The sequence below is a fragment of the Aptenodytes patagonicus genome, chromosome 20, assembly GCF_965638725.1.
Source record: "Aptenodytes patagonicus chromosome 20, bAptPat1.pri.cur, whole genome shotgun sequence".
Taxonomy (NCBI): Eukaryota; Metazoa; Chordata; class Aves; order Sphenisciformes; family Spheniscidae; genus Aptenodytes; species Aptenodytes patagonicus.
In genome coordinates, this window is record NC_134968.1 from 7,530,359 (window position 1) to 7,549,944 (window position 19,586).

Here is a 19,586-nt window from a genome sequence, read left to right on the forward strand (position 1 = left end):
AGATGTGGTCTCACAATGGCCAGAGGGGCAGGGTCACTTTCCTGGACCTGCTGGCAACACTTTGACTAACACAGCTCAAGATGCAGTTGACCGTCTTTGCTGCAAGGGCACACTGCTGTCTCATGTTCAGCTGGGTGTCTCCTAAAACCACACATGCTTTCCTGTGGATCTGTTTCCCAGGCAGCCAGCCCCCAGCCTGCGTGACTGCATGGGTTGGTTCCTCCATCAGATGCAAAACCTTGCCCTTACTCTTTTTGGCTTTCAGGAGGTTCCAGTCAGCCCAGTTTTCCAGCCTGTCCAGGTCCTCTGAACAGGAGCCGTGTCCGACAGTTCCGGCCCGTTCCCCTTGCTGGGTGTTATCCAGAGACTTGCTGGGAGTTCCCCACTGCCCAGTACTCATGGCGTTCATGAAAACATCAAACAGTATTGGTCCTACTGCTGATCCCTACTACTAGACCCCACTAATACGTGTCAGCCATCTGGGCTTTGGACCAAGGTCAGAACTCTCTGAGCCTGGTAGTCCAGCCAGTTTTCCACCCACCTTATCACTGAACGCATTTGTCACTGATTTGGTCATAAAGGAAGTATGAGAGAGGCTGCCAAAGGTCTTGCTAAACTCTAGATACACCCCTCCCCTCCCCTCCCCTTCCCTTCCCTTCCCTCCCCTTTCCTCCCCTCCCCTTTCCTCCCCATCCCTCCACTCAGGGATGGCCAGCACATGGTCAGCAGGATTCCTCAGCCTTTCTCCCTGCCCATAAAGCCATCCCCATCCTTTTGAACTCTCTAGCACTGGGGAGAGCAGCTGTGTCCTGGCCTGGAGAGGCAGGCAGGGGGGACTGCCAGCCATGCTGAGGCACTCCCAATGTTGTTACACTGAATTCAACCGAGGATCCAAGCTGGAGTGAAACCATCCTTGCTGGGGCCTGAAATGGGCAGCAGCGGAGTGTGAGCTTTGGAAAGGAAAAGGAGGGCTCAGGAGACAGGGGCTGCATTGCAGTGCCCCTTCCCTGGACAGATCTCTAGCAGGCTGGTGCCATCACCGTTGGGCTGCGCTCAGGCTCCTTCTGACCCTGGGAACCTGCTGCCCTGTCGTGCTCATGGAGAGAGCAGTGGAGAGTGTCTCTCTCTGCCATGAGCAGCACATTCCCTCGTGATGAGTGACACACAAGGACACACACACACACACAGGCTCATGCACACCCGCATGGAATTATGCACAAATTTGTGCTCCCACGTGCATTCACACAAACCTGGCTGCTTACAAGTACACACAAGACAGGAACAGACATTGGAACACAACAGCCCATGGACTGTGCTGAAGATCCCTGGGGACTGGGCAGTGTTAGGCAGGATGGAGTCAAAACGTAGCAGCACAACGCATATACCTGGGGAGGCAACAACAGGTGACCAGGAATCAGAGTGAGCTGAGGAGGGAGGGAAAGAGAAGGACATGGCATGTCCTCATGCACGAGAGCCCATGGTGTCCAGCTGAAGATTGCTGGCGCTTCTTCCTGAGAATGACACTGCAAACAGCCCCACCAGAGTGACCCAGGCTGATGTCACTTGCCTGCTTGGACCCGTCCAGCCCTTGAGCTGAGTCTTCTGCCCGCACTGCTGCATTCCTGCCCAAGAAATCCCAGGGCCTTTCATCCCAGTGCTCAAGAAGCCTTCACTGGGGAATGGTCATGGCACAAACCTGGACATGAAAAGGCAACAGTGCAGGGAATCAAAGCACAGCCCATATCATTAGCTGTGATGGTTTGCATTCAAGATGAGCTTGTCAGAAAATTGTTACCTCTGCAAAGGGTGCCTCTGGTCCTGCGGCACTGAAGGGCAGGCATAAAAGCCAGCCCAAGTCCCTGCTCTCCCATCCACTTCTCTTGCCTCCTTCTCCTTGGGAGCCAGGTGAGTCTGAAGCCCCTTCTCCTTCTTTTCCAAAGCGAGATCTTTTCTCGATGGACATCTCAGCTGATATTGGCTCTGGCCTGTGCTGGGAATTGAATTTTCCTGTCATGAGAGAGGGAAGCAGTGAGAAGGTCTGCTTAGAGAGAGGCTGGGATGTGGCTGAGGTGGCTTTTGGTTTATGAATTCAGAGAGAGCCTCCCTGTGCCAGGCTACTCTTTGTAGGGCAATGAAGACTGTGTGGCTCCTGGCACACCTTCCAGCTCCCCACTCAGTAGTGGCCTTGTCTCCTTTGTGAGAGTGTAACCAGGCTGCTCCTCAAGCACCCTTGTACTGTGCTTCCTCCCTGTCCTTTCTCCCAGGTGCACCTCCAGCCCAGAGACATGTCCTGCTACAACCAGTGCCTGCCATGCCAGCCCTGCGGCCCCACCCCACTGGCCAACAGCTGCAATGAGCCCTGTGTCAGGCAGTGCCAGAACTCCACCGTCATCATCCAGCCCTCTCCCGTGGTGGTGACCCTGCCCGGCCCCATCCTCAGCTCCTTCCCGCAGAACACCGTTGTGGGCTCCTCCACCTCCGCTGCTGTTGGCAGCATCCTCAGCTGTGATGGAGTGCCCATCACCTCTGGGTGCTGTGACCTCTCTGGCATTTCCAGCCGCTACGGTGGCAGAAGGTGCCTCCCCTGCTAAAGACGCTGGGCAAGCCCCAGGGAGACACCTTGAGGAACTCAGAACACGGTGCTGGGCAGAGGATCGATCTTCTGGGTTTTGTTTTCAGCATAGCTGACCGACCTTGCCTTTCTCTCCCTTTTCTTTGTTTGCTTTGGTTCCCCTTGGCAGCAAGCTCCCACCAAGGCCAGCCTGGTGGGGCCCGTCTCCCTCTATGGGGCAGGCAGACAGACATCATGCAGGAACTTCTCCACATCCAAGGAGCGCAGACTCTCGGCTGCCCCCAGGGCTCCCTGCACTGCTGTCCTCCACTCGGAGTGACTTTGTTTCCCTCTTTTGACTCATTAAAGTTCTGCTGCATTCAAGCCTGGCCTCCATGTGGTCCTTCCCTCTGTGGGCACTCCCCAAGCTGCCAAAGGAGAAGGGTGTTGCTGAGGGGTGGAAGGGAATGAGGGCACAAGGAGACCCCTCTCCATTCACAGAGGAATGGGAGGTTGGGGCACCCTGCCGTGGCTCCTCTTTTGGGCACCATCCCTTGGAGCTGAGGAAGACATCCCTGGCTGCTCTGCTGCCAGTGACCATCAGGCCTTGCCTTGCTGTGTGTCTGCCCACAAATGCCCAGAAAGGCAGGAGGCCCTGAGGGGTCAGCAGCCCCATGAGCTCTTGAGGAAGGGCGTTGCTCTTGCAATGGCCAGAGCTGTGCTGGGGTGGCAGGGTGTGGGGCTCCGGGAGATGATTTGCTTTGCAGAATGGCAGGCATGGTAAAGCAGGGAACAGCCCTTGGGATGGCCCATAGCCGCTACTCCACCTTCTTCTTCCCTCCACCACCCAATCTAGGGGCCATGGCCAGCAGGCCTTGGCAGGGATAAGTCGCCCATGCTGCTGAATGTGTTGGGGCTGGAAATTGGAGCTAAGCATGTGGGAGCTGAGGGCAGTCAGCATAGAAATGGGGGCAGTGAAACGGTGTATTTCTGAGCGAGTTCAAATTGCTCCGATACAGAGCATGCAGGAGAACGTGAAGATCAGCAAGGATGAGGGTACTGCATTCACTTCCCAAGACAGCTGCAGAGCTCTTGACTGCTTCATTCGTCCCCCCAGAGAATTTGTGCTCAGGAATTGGCTGCCATTCTCAGGAGAGAGGACTTTTTACATGTAGATCTGATCCCTTCTGATCGGTGGAAATGTCACTTGGCAGCCGCTACAGTCTCATATCCTATTTCCTGCATGAAAATCCAGATGACTTGACAAAAGTGTACAAGTGGAAGACCAGAAATCCCCACAGAAATGTCCTGCACCAAGAGGGATCATGTCTAATGAAGCATATCTCAGAATGACTGAAGGCCAAAAGATTTATAAAGGCCTTTCACTTCCATGTCTGAAATCTCTTTTCCTTAGTCATGCTACTAATAAGCATCATCATCATCTCATGTGGACTTCCTATGCTACCACACTAAACCTTGTAATAAGCGGAAGGTACCTCTCATCCTTCGCAATGATGATACCATCTGCAATTATCCTTGTTGAAGAGGGAGGGATGGCATTTCTTCTGACAGACGAGTAAGCTCTTTGGCCAAAGCACTGCCAGAGCGCTGCTACTGGCTCTTGGCATGACCCCTGGTTTGGCTGCCCAACTGAGGAGATCCTGGAAAGGCAGGAAAAGGGCACAGAATCCGTGCAGGCTTTACACTTCAGACTAAGGGCATTGTTGCCAGAGGTTTGGGTTTTTTTAATGGTGATTTAAACCACCTACTGGCTCAGTCGGATGCACAGTGTTTTCTGAAACTTGTACAGAATTTAACAACAGAAATGCTATGGTTGTTGCAGAGCTCTCTGGGGACAAAAATAGTAATATTCTGCAGACGGACATCTTTGCTGGGAACGCCAACCCCACTCCAGTCCACACGAGCAATAAAACTGTGGGCTACAAGGTGCTGGGCTCTTCTCAAAATCTGGGGTAGGAACCACTATCCAACATTTGTATTTTTCCTGCTTGGACTCGGTACATGTCTGTCTCTTAAGGCTGAGAAGAGACACCAGGCATCGTGCATCATTCACAGTTTGGCCTGGCGTGATTTACCACGGAGAAGGAGCAACAATATCTCCTTCTGTAGGGACAGAAGTGTTGGTTGGATGGAGATAAACAATCAGAGTGCCGTGTCAGAGTTCATCCTCATGGGCCTCCCCCATGTACCAGAGATGAGCGTGCTTCCCTTCTTGTGTTTTTCACCATCTATACCTTCACCCTCCTGGGCAACCTCCTCATCCGGCTAATTTTGACAGCTGACTCCAGGCTGTGGGCACCCGTGCATGTTTTCCTGGGCGAGCTCTCTTTCCTGGATCTCTGCTTCTGCAGTGTCTTCCTTCCAAAGATGCTGGAGGGCTTCCTCAAGCCACTGGGCATACCCATCTCCTTCCACAGCTGCGTGGCCCAGCCGTACTCCTCCCAGCTGCTGGGCAGGGACCAATGCTTCCTCTACGCTGTCATGTCCTATGGCCACTGCTTGGCTCTCTGCAACCCTCTGTGCTATGGGGCCATCATGCATCGGGCTGTGTGCGTCTGGCTGGTGGCGGGGACTTGGCTGGCCAGTTCCCTGCTCCTGCTCCACATGCAATAATCACCTCCCATTTGGCTTACTGTGGGCACATCCGCCACTTCTTTGGTGATCTGCCAGCCCTCCTGGCCATGGCTTGTGCTGGCACATCTGCCAACAAGGCTGTGATCGTCTTCAGTATTGGGGATGTGACCCTTGGCTGCTTCCTCTCCATCCTCACTTCTTACAGGTGCAGAGCGAGAACCATCCTGCAGATCTGCTGTGCAGAAGGCAGGCAACGAGCTTTCTCAACCTGTGCTTCCCATTTCACTGCCATGGCCTGTTTCCATGGTCTGTGTGTCTTTCACCTACATGGGAAGTGACCTTGAAAGGGTCACTAGACAGAGTGGTGGCTGTTCTTTACACCGTTCTTACTCCCCTGCTGAACCCCTTGGTTTACATCCTAAGAAACAAGGATGTGAAAGCTGCTGGTATTTGTTCACATCCAGTAAACAACTGGCAGGGTTGTAGTGTTTGACAGTGGAAACAATGACTAGAGCTGTTTCCTTTGAAGAAAATGCTTTAAAGCTCGACTGACCAAGATGGGGTAACCCTTCCATGGATGGGATCAGCACAGTGACCTGTGCCCTGGCAAGGGGGCAACACTTTCTTACTGTGCTGTGGGAGTGACTGAGCACTGGCATAGGTATCCCAGGGAGTCTGCTGATTCTCCCTCCTTAGAGATATTCAAAAACCACCTAGACATGGTTGTGGGCAACTGGCTCTAGGTGGCCCTGCTTGAGCAGGGGGGGTTGGACCAGATGACCTCCAGAGGTCCCTTCCAACCTCAAACGTCCTGTGATTTTCTCATTCTGTGAGAGCAGCTGATGGTGAGCAGCTCAGGGTTCCCAGCATCTGAAGGGATGTAAGATCACCTATACTATCCTCTTTCTTTCTAGTGCTAATAAATGGCATTTTAAGGAATGCTTTGAAGAGGCTGGGTGCCTTTCTTACTGGGATCAGTCAGTGTATCAGGTTTGCATGGCAAGGTTTTGGTAGCGGGGGGGCTGCAGGGGGTGCAGAGCTGCTAGAAGCTTCTAGCAAGACAGACCCGAAGCTGGCTAAGGCCAAGCCAATCAGCAACGGTGGTAGCGCCTCTGTGATAACATATTTAAGAAGGAGGGGAAGAAAACAACCCTGCACAGCAGCAATTGCAGCCGGAGAGAGGAGTGAGAATATGTGAGAGAAACAACTCTGCAGACACCAAGGCCAGTGAAGAAGGAGGGGGAGGAAGTGCTCCAGGCACTGGAGCAGAGATTCCCCTGCAGCCTGTGGGGAAGACCATGGTGAGGCAGGATGTCCCCCTGCAGCCCATGGAGGTTAATGGTGGAGCAGATATCCACCCTGCAGCCCATGGAGGACCCTACACTGGAGCAGGTGAATGCCCGAAGGAGGATGTGACCCGTGGGAAGCCCACGCTGGAGCAGGCTCCTGGCGGGACCTGTGCACCCATGGAGGGAGGAGCCCACGCTGGATGTGGTGTGGGATCAGGCACTCTCATTTCTGGTGTCCCAGCCTCAGTGTTTGCAGCCTGTGAGGAGTTTGGCTTCTCCCAGGCACGCCACGCTCTGCTGCTGTGTGAATACACCACTGGGGCTCCACTCCCTTTAGAAAGGAGGGGCCGGTCCAACACCCTGATATCTCCCTTAGGGAGATCACATAGGACAGCTGGGAGCACCTAAGGCTGAAGGAGTTTTTTTCTATTGTAATGTGGGGATTCTTTGTGTTTGCAACAATATGGATTTTCTCTAGTTTTTACATTATTCCTGACCCACAGACTTGGGACACAGAGATGCTCAATGTCTGGAAAGGCCATGGCAGCTTCAATTCTGCTGTGGTTTCTCTCTCTTTTCTGGTGAGAAAACAGCTGACTGAACCACAGTGAAACACTTGAGCTCACTAAAGCTGATGGTGTCTGATTCATTGCCTTAACTGTGGGGCCTGAAGGACTTGCCTAGAGTCATCCCGAGAGGCTGAGAGCTGGCATTGGGCGTCCTGGTTCTCAGTGGTGCGTGTGCATGTTCATGCTCACATACATGTCCCTCTGGCTGTGCTCATGTGTGCATTCGCACATATGTGTGTGTCTGTGTGTGCCCGGGGTAATGCACCTGCAAGCATGAGCGTGCACAAACGGTGTTTGAAAGTGTGTTTGGTCAGGTCTGTTCATGACTGTGTATGTGTTTTATCACATACAGGTGCCTTCATGGAGGTGCGCATGGACAGTTGTGACCATCTGGATCTATCTAAGTGTGGGGGTACAGGTCTGTGTGGATATGTGCTTTCATGTGTGTACATATGTGTAAATGAGCATGCACGTATACCTGTATGCAAATACATGCGTGCTAGGAGTATGCACACGCGTAAGCATGTGTGTTTGAATGTCTGTGCGTACATGTTGGTATGGGGGGTGGCTCTGCCTGTGTCTGCACATGGGCTCCTTTGGAAACATGTGCACACACCTCTTCAGAAGGGCACACATATGACACATAACTCTGTGTGTGCATGGCTGTGAGTGTGCTTACCTCTGTGTGCGTATAGGTGTCCATATGTGCGCACCCATGAGGGTATGTCAAAGGTCTTGCTACAGTCAAGGTACACCACAGCCAGTGCCCCTCCCCTTCCCCACAGTGCCAGTCACCTCCTCATGGAAAGCAAGGAGGTTGGTGAGGCATGATTTGCCCTCAGTAGACCCATGTCAGCTGCTCCCAACCCCCTTCTTGCCTTTCATGAGCTTAGGAATGGCTTCTGAGAGTATTTGCTGCATCTTCTTTCCAGGGACTGAGTAGAGACTGTCCAGCCAGCTCCTTAAACACCCTTGGATGCATCCCAAGTGGTCCCATGAACTTGTGTACGTCCACATGGTAGTAAGAGCTCCTTAGTTCTTTCTTCTACTACTGTGGGTGCTGCTTCCTTCCCAGAGAGTGTGTGGGGAGGCTCAGGGATGTGGTAGGCCTGAGGAGAAGCCATGCCAGTAGAAACTGAGGAGAAAGAGGCATGGAGTACATCAGGCTTTTCCCTACCATTTGTCACCAGGTCCTCTTCCTCCCCGAGCAATGAGCCCTCATCTGCTTAGCCTTCCTTTTGCTGCCAATAGGCTCAGGGATACCTTGCCTGATTCCCTCCACCCCCTGCCTTGCAAGTTTCCACTCCAGCTGTGCTTTGGCTTTTCCTGACTCACCTTTCTGCACATTGCAGAGGACCATCCTTGTGCTCTGAGGAGGCTGTCCTTGAAGGTTAGCCATCCCTCCTGGAAACCTCTGCGCTCCAGGGCAATTTCCCATGGTATCCTGCCGAGCAGGTAGGTCCCTGACAAGACTAAGAAGTGCTCGTCTGAAGTCGGGGGCAGTAATACTCCTGTTTGTCTTGGTCAGCCCTCTGAGGATCTTAAGGTCCACAGTCTCATGGTCACTGCAGGCAAGGCTGCCCTTGAACTTTACATCATCCAACAGTTCCTCCTCACTTGTGAGAAGCAGGTGCAACAGAGCCTCTCCCTTAGTCCATTCATGGATTGCCTGCATCAAAAATTTGTCTTCCATATGCCCCAGACATGTCCTGGTTTGCTTGTGCCCAGCCATTTTCCTCCTGCAGCAGACACTGAGGTGATAAAAGTCACCCACGAGCACCAGGGCCTCTGACTGTGAGGCTTTCCCCAGCTGCCTGAAGAAAGCTTCACCTGCCTTCTCTTCTTGAGCAGGAGGTTTGTAGCAGACATGTAACTACACCACCACCTGTGCCACAGGGGAATGTGAGAGCTTCCCCAGGCATGCTGTCCCCCATGCATACCGCTTCTACCCCTTCTGACATCCCTGCTCTTCAGTCTATGGTAGACCTCCCCCTCCATACCTACTTTAAACTCCTCCTTCCCAGTGTAGCAGGTGTTTGCAAAGACACTCTTGCCTCACCTTGCCAAACATATTCCACTCCCGACCAGTAGCCCTCACTCTTCCAAGAGGGTCCTCTGGGGACAGAAGCCAAAGCTGCTGAGTGCTGCCATGCCCCGCTGCTGCCATGCACGCTGCCCAAATGAGCTCTCGAGGGAGAGGGATTCTCTTCTGACTTCTGTGCCATGCTTTGCATCTCACTCTTAGTAAATATAGGTAATTAAGGGGACGTGAGTGAAATGGATCAAGATCCCTTCAGCACATACGTCCTTCTGGCCCTGTGGGACCAACTCAGATTGCAACGACATCCTCGTGTAGAGGCTCTTTCAGCCCAATCTCACTGTCCTGGAGGGAAGGACCTCACAGAGCCATGTTTGCTACCAGCATAATACATGGAATCATAGAATCATAGAATGGTTTGGGTTGGAAGGGACCTTGAAAGGCCATCTAGTTCAATCCCCCTGCCATGGGCAGGGACATCTCTCACTACATCAGGTTGCTCAAAGCCCCATCTAACCTGACCTTGAACACTTCCAGTGATGGGGCATCCACAACATCTCTGGGCAACCTGTTCCACTGCCTCACCACCCTCATTGCAAAAAATGTCTTCCTTATGTAATCCAATCTAAATCTACCTTCTTTCAGTTTAAAGCCATTGCCCCTTGCCCTGTCACTACAGGCCCTGGCAAATTGTCTTTCTCTGTCTTTCTTATAAGCCCCCTTGCAGTCCTGAAAGGCCGCAAGAAGGTGTTCCCAGAGCCTTCTCCTCTCCAGGCTGAACAAACCCCACCTCTCTCAGCCTTTCTTCATAGCAGAGGTGTTCCCACCCTCTGATCATTTCGTGGCCCTCCTCTGGACCCGCTCTAGCAGACTCTACAGCCTCTTCCCACAGTCAGTGAAGAGACATCAGCTCACACACGGGACTTAGCCCACCCCAAAGCAGACGTGCAGGGTAAATGGGACAAACCATCTTTCTGGAGACACTGATCCTGCCATCGACCAATGGTGGCCTCTCAACTCCCCAGCTAGCATAAGCTCACGGCAGGGCCTGCCTACCGGGTCACGTGTGCATGGCTTGCTTCATCATGCAGTCAGAAGTGAACCCACAGGCTGTCCCACCAGAGCCTGCACGCACCTCCGTCCCATGGCTAAACCCCAGATCCATGTCCACGGTACTCAGGGACAGACAGAGAGCAGGGCAGGGACTTCTGTGTGGGTGAATGGGCTCAAGCTGGGCACGTTACTCTCATCAGCTGCATCTCCCGCTCTCACCGAGCGCAGATCAGTCTTCCCTCAGCCACGCTGAACCCTTGGACACAGGACTTGCAGAAGATGACTCTGTCAAGTCCAAGACCTGTGCGGTGGCCCTGGGCAGCGTAGACAGCCTCTCTTTGGGTGTCTTGAGCCTTCTCAATTAACTCTAGATGACTGGAGGTCTAGATGTGTGCGTGTTTGTGCGCATGTGTGTTGTCTAAGCCAGCTGTTTAGTCTACCTTGAGTGTCCTTTACTGGACTCCTCCAGCATGTGAGATGAGTCCTCTGCCCATGCTGACGTGTTTTGCACCGGAAATGCTTGGGCCGCTCATCCTGTCACGCAAAAGATGCCTTCACTGGGGAATGTGCCCGGCATAAAGCAGGAAACGAAAAGACAGCAATTCAGGAAGCCAAAACGCAGGCCATAGCATTAGCTGGGATGTTTTGCATTCAGGATGAGCTTGTCAGACAATAATCACCTCTACAAGGGATGCCTCTGGCAGCCTGGGGCGGTAAAGGTCCATGATAAAAGCCAGCCCAGCTCCTTGCTCTCTCATCCACTTCTCTTGCCTCCTTCTCCTTGGGAGTCAGGTGAGTCTGAAGCCCCTTCTCCTCCTCCACTTTCTCTAAAAGGAGGTCTCACCTCAATGGAGCTCTCAGCTGACACCAGATTTTTCTCTGCCAGATCTTGGGGCTCCTTGTCACGGGAGGGGGAGGTGGGGAGCAGGTTAGACACGGAGGGAAGCTGGGACTGTAGTGAGGTGGCTACTGGACTCAGGGGCTAGGCAGTAGCTGCATAGGAGCTGGTGGCTCTTTTTGGGCCCTGTCAGGATGAGGCCAAGAAGCCCTCCTACATCTCTGCACAGCCTCCACCTCCCAGCCCTGCATGTTCTTTGGTTCCCTCATGGTGTGGTGACAGGCTGCTCCTCACTCATCCCCATGTTTTGCTTCCTGCCTGCCCTCTCTCCCAGGTGCCCCTCCGGACCCAAGACATGTCCTGCAATGACCAGTGCCAGCCATGCCGGCCCTGCCAGCCTTGCTGCCCGACCCCACTGGCCAACAGCTGCAATGAGCCCTGTGTCAGGCAGTGCCAGAACTCCACCGTCGTCATTGAGCCACCTGCTGTGGTGGTGACCCTGCCCGGCCCCATCCTCAGCTCCTTCCCACAGAACACCGTTGTGGGCTCCTCCACCTCCGCTGCTGTTGGCAGCATCCTCAGCTGTGACGGAGTGCCCATCACCTCTGGGTGCTGTGACCTCTCCTGCATTACCAGCCGCTACTGTCGCAGCAGATGCCCCCCCTGCTAAAGATGCTGGCAATGGCCTCGGATAAGGACACCTAGGAACTCAGAACATGCTGCTGGACAGAGGATCAAACTTCATGCCGTTGTTTTCAGACTAGCTGGTCATCTCTGGCTTGCCCTGGAAGAGGCCAGCCTGGGCTCTCTGAAAACACAGCCAATGTCTATCTTTCCTGTCTTCCACTCACCCTTTTTCTCTCTTTTGTTTGCTGTCTTGGGCTCCCCTCAAAGCCTGCTGTGAGGACCCCAGAAACCAGCCTGGAGTGACCTGCTAGCCTGTCTCCCTTTGCTGGGCAGGTCGACAGATGCCCTGTGGGAACTCTGCCCCAGGAAAAGGGGAACAGATTCTTGGCTGCTCCTGCTCCTCCCTGCACTGGGGGCCTCCACTTGGAGTGACCTCATTTCCCTCTTTAGGCTCATTAAAAAATTGCTGCAATCCTGCCTGTGTCCCTTTGGTGGTCTTTCCATCTGCACACTGACTGCCGAGGGAGAAAGCCATTGCTTTGGAGGGGAAGTAGGTGGGGGCACAGGGGGACCCTTCATCACTCCTAGAGGCGTTGGAGGGTGGGACACACTGCAGCGAGTCCTCTTTCAGGCACTGCCTCTTGAAGCTGAGGAAGACACCCTAGTTACTCCACAGCCAATGGCCATCAGTCCTTGCCTTGCTGTGACTCTGCTCAGAAATACCCCCTTGGCCCTGGAGCACGTCATGTGAACAGGAATCCTGACAACTGCTGTCCTCCAGAGAGGAACTGTGGGCCTGTGGGAGGCCCCGAGGAGGTCAGCAGTCCCACAGGCTCTTAGGGAAGAGCACTCCTCTTGCTTTGAGTTGGGCTCTGCTGGGCAAGGGGGCTCAGCAGAAGACATTGCCAAAGGATGGCTGGAACTGGGAATGGGTAAATAGCCTTGGGGATGGCCCACAGTCCCTACTCCAGCTGCCCCTCTCCTCCATCAGCCAATCTCGGGGCCATGGCCAGCACGCCTGGGCAGGGTCAGCAGAGACAGCTTCCCCCTGCAGCCCTCTCACCCGTGAGCACAGCACCTGGCATGGCCCACCTGTTGCCAACATGGGCTGAGCTGTTCACAAGTTAGTATTGGTACCAGCTACAGCAGGCCACACATTGGTGTGCCCTGTCCCTGTGAACCCAGCACCCCCTTGGGTGAGGCAGGCCCAGGACAGTGACTGGTGCCCAAATGCACACAAATGCTTTTTGGGGCCTTTTTTCCCCAAGCACGGAGCATCTTTCTTCAGCCCAAAGGCCTCTAAGGTCCTCGCAAGTGCCACAACCCAACTCTTGTCCGGAAGGGTGCTGTGCGAGAGGAGATACCCCCAGCTCTGTGGAGACATGGCAGTGACAGTGGGATTTGATTCTGCACTCAGCAGGATCCGTGAGCTGTCCCTGAATGGCACAGAGCAGGCACCAGCCCAACCACAGAACACACGTTGAGTGCCTTCCCCCAGGCACCAAGCTCCTTCAGCATTGTCCTGGTTTCGGCAGGGATAGAGTTAATTTCCTTCCTAGTAGCTGGTACAGTGCTGTGTTTTGGATTTAGGGTGAGAACAATGTTGATAACTCACCAATGTTTTAGCTGTTGCTAGGTAGTCCTTACACTAGTCAAGGACTTTTCAGCTCCCCATGCTCTACCGACCGAGAAGGCTGGAGGTGCACAAGAAGCTGGGAGGGGGCACAGCCAGGACAGCTGACCCCAACTGACCAAAGGGATATTCCACACCATGTGACGTCATGCCCAGTATATAAACTGGTCACAGCGAGTGGCTGTGTGGTGGACGACAGTCCTTTTTGTGACAGGGTAACCAAGGTGCTCCTCACTGTCATGGTTTAACCTCAGCCAGCAACTGAGCACCACACAGCTGCTCACTCACTCCTCCCCCCCGGTGGGATGGGGGAGAGAACCAAAAGGGTAAAAGTGAGAAACTCGTGGGTTGAGACAAAGACAGTTTAATAGGTGAAGCAAAAGCCACGCACGCAAGCAAAGCAAAACAAGGAATTCATTCACTACTTGCCATGGGCAGGCAGGTGTTCAGCCATCTCCAGGAAAGCAGGCCTCCATCACGCGTAATGGTGACTTGGGAAGACAAACACCATCACTCCAAACGTCCCCCCCCTTCCTTCTTCTTCCCCCAGCTTTATATGCTGAGCATGACGTCACATGGTATGGAACATCCCTTTGGCCAGTTGGGGTCAGCTGTCCTGGCTGTGCCCCCTCCCAGCTTCTTGTGCACCTCCAGCCTTCTCGGTCCGTAGAGCATGGGGAGCTGAAAAGTCCTTGACTAGTGTAAGCACTGCTCAGCAACAGCTAAAACATTGGTGTGTTATCAACATTGTTCTCACCCTAAATCCAAAACACAGCACTGTACCAGCTACTAGGAAGGAAATTAACTCTATCCCTGCCGAAACCAGGACAGTATCCACCCCTTATTCTATACCATCTACGTCATGCTCAAGTCCCATATTTTCCAGTACAACCTCATTAACCACCCGCCCCGCTTTCCATCCTTTGATATAACACACAGATATCATTCCCTTAGTCTATGGACCACCCTTGTGGAATGTCTGTAAAACGTCCAGAAATGTCCACGAAATATCTACTGAGTTCATTTAGTCCGTGACTTTGGGCTCCATCTGTTATGGTGGTCACTCAGGACAGGAGAGGTGGTGTGTTGCGTGGAGTTACTGGGCACCAAAGCCAGCTCAGGTTGGGTCACTGCTGCACTTGCACTGCTTCTTGTAAGGCTTGTCCTCCACTGGTTCGGGTGGTTCCTGCTACAGTAATTCCTATAACACGCAACTCAAATCATGGGTTACAACAATTTAAAGGTATTTCCATTACAATCTCCACCTCTGGCCCCTTCGGATCAAACCACAGGGTTTAACATTGCAATGAACTCCTCCCCTTGCCCCTGCTCCCGCTTGGACTTATCCACAGACTGCAGTCCCTTAGGGTTGTACCTGCTCCAAGTGGAGCCTTATCTATGAGCCACAGTCTCTCCAGGGGTACACCTGCTGCAGCATAGACTTATCCACAGTCACTTTGAGATGCACCTGTTCCAGCATGGCCTTCTCCATGGGCCACAATGTCTTCAGAGATATACCTGCTCCAGCGTGGCCTTACTCGCAGCCAAAGTCCCTTCAGAAGTAAACCTGCTGTAGCACAAACGTAACTGCGGCCACAGACGCTTCGAGATGTACCTGCTCTGGCATGGGCTTATCCACGGCCACAGACGCTTTGGGGTGTCCTGCTCCCACATGGACTCATCCACAGGTCACAGTCCCTTCAACTCGAGTTCACACTGGAGTTCCAGCCTGTCCAGTACAGCAGCACAGAAAGAGCAGCGATGCCCTGGCCATCAGCCAACTCTATCCCTGCTGAAACCAGGACAACAGCACTATGCCAGCTACTCGGAAGAAAATTAACTCTATCCCAGCTGAAACCAGGACAGGGGTGGCTCTGCCTGTGTCTGCACACGGGCTCCTTTGGAAACGTGTGTGCACACACCTCTTTAGAAGGGCACACGTGTGAGTTACTCTTTGGGTACGTGCAAGCTCATGTGTGTGGTTGTGCCCATGTGTGTGAGATTGTATGTGCACCCATATCGGTGTGTGTGCATGGCTGTGAGTGTGCATACCTCTGTGTGCGTATAGGTGTCCGTATGTGCGCACCCATGAGGGTATGTCAAAGGTCTTGCTACAGTCAAGGTACACCACAGCCAGTGCCCCTCCCCTTCCCCACAGTGCCAGTCACCTCCTCATGGAAAGCAAGGAGGCTGGTGAGGCATGATTCGCCCTCAGTAGACCCATGTCAGCTGCTCCCAACCCCCTTCTTGCCTTTCATGAGTTTAGAAAAGGCTTCTGAGAGTATTTGCTGCATCTTCTTTCCAGGGACTGAGTAGAGACTGTCCAGCCAGCTCCTTAAACACCCTTGGATGCATCCCAAGTGGTCCCATGAACTTGTGTATGTCCACATGGTAGTAAGAGCTCCTTAGTTCTTTCTTCTTCTACTGTGGGTGCTGCTTCCTTCCCAGAGAGTGTGTGGGGAGGCTCAGGGATGTGGTAGGCCTGAGGAGAAGCCATGCCAGTAGAAACTGAGGAGAAAGAGGCATGGAGTACATCAGCCTTTTCCCTGCCATTTGTCACCAGGTCCTCTTCCTGACCCACTTCAAAGCTTCGCCTGCAGTTTCCTAATGGCCCATCCATTAGAGGCTGCAGAGCTCTGCTCTCCCTCCTTGTCTCCCTTATCACTTCCTTACAGATTGCTGTCATTGTGTGCTTGGCTTATCACTTTCCCTTTTACTTGTTCTCCCCTTTGAAAGGAAAAGGGACTTGATCTGACAGCCTTAGTGAAGCAGCAGCTCTCACCTTCCACATGCCCTGACAGTGGCCTCTGCTCAAGTTCCTCAGGTGTGTGAGTTCCTCAAGACACTGAAAGGCTCCTGTCCCCAGAGAAAATGGGGTCTTTTGAGACTAGCCTCTGGGGGCAAACCCCATGTTGAGCTCGGTCTTTGCAGTGTCTCCCGGCAACACCTGCAAAAACACTAAGCCATGGCAGGCACTTTTCAGGACACCTGAGAAGTTACAAACATGAAGGAAAGGGGAAAGATTGGCCAAATGAGCAGTAAGTTTCAGATGTAAGGTGGGTGTGGCAAAGCACTCAGGTCACTTAAAATGTGTGGAATGCGATAGTTTGTGCCCCCATATTCCAACTTACTCATTGTTTGCCCGCCCAGATGTCCTGCGTTTCCTGCAAGACCCTGAAACCTCTCTCACAGGTCTTTGTGTAAAGCACAGCATAAGAACAGACCTGAATTCCACCTCCAGCTGGGATCCAAACCACAGCTTTCTTACCCATCCAGGTGGGAACGGGGCTTCTCATCCACCTTCCAGCACCTCACAGAGACACTTTTCTCCAGGTGCCTCACTCTCTCTGCCTCCTTCCCTTTATCTCTGGCCCATGTCCCACTCTTTCACAAAGCCTGAGCTTTCTTTGTGACCTCTGAAGGCCTCACGGCAAATACCTGATGTCATGGCCTACTGAGCTCACATCACTCCATGAATTAGAACATGTTGGCCTGCCACCATGGCTGCTTTTTCAGCTTACACCACAGCTTCCCCTCTCCAGGGCCAGCTCTTTGCTTTCCAAAACAGACTTAGCATAACAAGAGACGTGTGCACAGAGGGACAAACTAGATCCCAGAAATGCACATCCCACAAATGCAGCCACCAGCAGTTTTCTGCTGGGCAGAGAACCCACAGGGACTCAGGGACTCCCCCCAGCCCAGCACTGGTGAGTTGCAGAGCTGGAGGGGAGAAGTGAAGAGTAGGGGGATAGCTGAAGGGGTGGAACAGAGAATCTTGTCCTGTGCCTGGCTGATGGGTCTTGCTCACAAGTTGAGGCTTTTGCTGATCCCCAGATGCAGGGCTAGGAGGACATTTTCCCTCCTTGGGCTTCTTTGGCTAGGAGGTAAAGCCACAGGAGCAGTCATGTCTCTTCCCAAGAGCCCCCTTCCCCAGCAGTGGTCATTGGTGGATGCTGAGGGAAGAGTCAGAGCTGGACAAGCAGCTGGGACGCTTCTCCTGAATACTCACTGCTGTGTCCCACTCAGTTTCAGTGGCTCAGGGGTGTTCCTGAGTCTGCTGTGGCAATGTGCCCTCGTGCAAAGGAAAACCAACAGCATCCTGGGCTGCAGTAGGAAGAGCATTGCCAGATCAGAACAACGGACCTGATCCTTCCTCTCTACTCAGCGCTGGTGTGGCCACGTCTGGAGTGCTGGCTCCAGTTCTGGGCTCCCCAGTACAAGAAAGATGTCAGAATGAGCCCAGCAAAATGGTGCAGGGACTGGAGCATCTTTCCTATGAGGATCGGCTGAGAGGCGGGCAGTCTTCAGCCTGGGGAAGAGAAGGCTCTTTGGGGATCTTGTCAATGTGTGTAAATACCTGATGGGACGGAATGAAGAGTCTTCTGAGTCAGGCGGGCTTGGGACTCCACACCTCTGCCACGAGGAGGCTCTGTAGGGAGACTAATTAAAGTTGTTTAAAGTGCTCAGCCCAAGGAAAGATGCCAAACTGTAAACCCTTACTGTGTGCCAGGTTTGCAAGGGCCAAGGGGAGGTTGTTCAGCACTGGGAGGCTTGTCCTAGGGCAGTCAGGCCACAGCGGGACTTCTGATAGCCCTCCAAGTCAGAAGGTGCTGGAGCATCCTCTCAGGCAGACATACCCTGGTGTAGAAGCGCTGCCTCTCAGCTCCAGGTCTCATTGCCAAAGGGGCCTGGGGCACCTGAAGGTTCCTGTAGGAGCCTGAAGGAAGAGCTCAAGCCACCTGCTGTCAGGCAATAGGAGGCTGCAGGCTGTCCTCCTGCTTTTTGCTCCTCCTGGAGATCACAACCAGCCCAACCAGCCCCCAGCAAGGGAGGAGTGTCCATGGTGATCTACTTCTGCCATCCAGTGTGCAGCCAGAGACAGGGGCCTGCACTCACCTCTCTCAGGGTTGGAGACAGGCCCCTTTGCAGCCCCTGATGTGCTCGTTGTCCCTGGGTAGCATCTGAAAGGAGGTAGAACCAGGAACAGCCAGAGCCAAAAGCAGGAGTCTGACCCCCTCTCCTGACAGGGCGTTTCTCTCCCTTCTCAAATGACTCTGGGAACAGCACCTGCTGCCAACACCCTCACACAGAGCATCAGACACACCACTTCTCCCTGGCAGGAGGGCGCACAATCCTTTTGTTTACCGACATCTTCTCCCCATCCCTTTAGGTATCACAATCGACTCCTTCTCTGGAGATGACACCTCCCACAAGGGTGAGAGAGAGGATCACCTTACAAACTCAGGGGTGTTTCTGCCTACAGGGGGATCAGAACTCATTGTGGGATGCAGTGGAAAAAGCTTTTTAGGATGGTGCAAGACATGGGATGCTTAGGAGAAGCAGCAGAGACAGGGAAAGGGAAGGATCAAGGCATGGAGCCAAGCATAGGAAGACAGATGGAGGCAGGGACGAAAGGTGCTGATCCCATGTGAACATGGGGCTGATCTGTGTGCTAGCCTGGCCATACCTGTTGCTCTGCCTGGTTTCTCCACCTGCCAGTAGTTCCCTGGAAACACAGTTATGAAGTCCAGCTGGGACAGGGAGCAGGGCTGATCCTTCACTCTGTGCCTCTGAAGCCTCTGACCATGGGCTTTGAACCACTGTGTCAGCTACTCGAGCCACACAGAGTTCCCCGGGGACTGGCTGGAGCCCGCAGCCTCTTCCCAGAGGCCTCCTTCCAGCTCTCACTCACCCAGACCTCCAGCCCCTCAGGGCAACTCCGCAAATCTGTTTCTGACTCACTCATCAAGTAGGAACCTGGCATCCCTTGAGGCCGCCGTCAGTGTGTCCGGTCCACGCTTTTACCCTCTCTCCTGGGCCTCAACTCCAAAGGCTCTGAATCCTGTAAAACAAGCTCATGGTCTCAATGCTGAGGCACTGTGGGGAGCGCTTGAAGGTGCCCATGACCTCGACATCCCCTTCTCCTGTTGCTGTGGAGCTTGAACTCCTGACTCCATGTGATGACTTTCTAATGCTAGCAGGAATGTTTTGAAAGCTCCTTGAAAGCCTGTAGCATGCAGTTTTTGATCGTGTATCTGAGCTTTTAGAAAGTAACAAAATGTGAAACCCCATCTGGATGTTCTTTTCTTAAGGACAGTCTTGCATTCACAACTTAGCACTGGAGTCCCTGTGTTTACAGAGCAGAGGAAAGCACCTGCTCAGGCTTCCCTTGGCTATCCTAGTGGGGAAAGGCAAAAGCCCGAGAAGAGGCCCCGTCTGTTCCATGGCAGCAGTGGCCGGTCCCTGCGGCAGGAGCGAGGGCTTCCCGTGGGCAGGAGTTTCTCTGCTGCCCGCCTCCCGGTGCTGCAACCGCTCCTTCCCGGGCACGGCCGGACACCGCCACTGTGGCGGGGGATTTCAGTCTGCCTCCCGGTGGGAGTGCGGGGTGACCGG

At 53.6% G+C, this 19,586-nt stretch overlaps 1 protein-coding gene and 1 pseudogene across 1 annotated transcript; both read left to right on the forward strand.

Moving 5' to 3' along the window:
* The first annotated feature begins 2,285 nt into the window (after window positions 1–2,285).
* On the forward strand, window positions 2,286–2,591 carry LOC143169291 (feather keratin Cos1-1/Cos1-3/Cos2-1 pseudogene; annotated as a pseudogene).
* A 982-nt stretch (window positions 2,592–3,573) lies between these two features.
* LOC143169220 (olfactory receptor 10G4-like) lies at window positions 3,574–5,639 on the forward strand. Its single transcript, XM_076356499.1, is given in 5 exon segments — window positions 3,574–3,607; window positions 4,467–4,524; window positions 4,765–5,162; window positions 5,165–5,485; window positions 5,488–5,639. Coding segments are annotated over 5 exon segments (963 nt in total).
* Window positions 5,640–19,586: the final 13,947 nt, after the last annotated feature.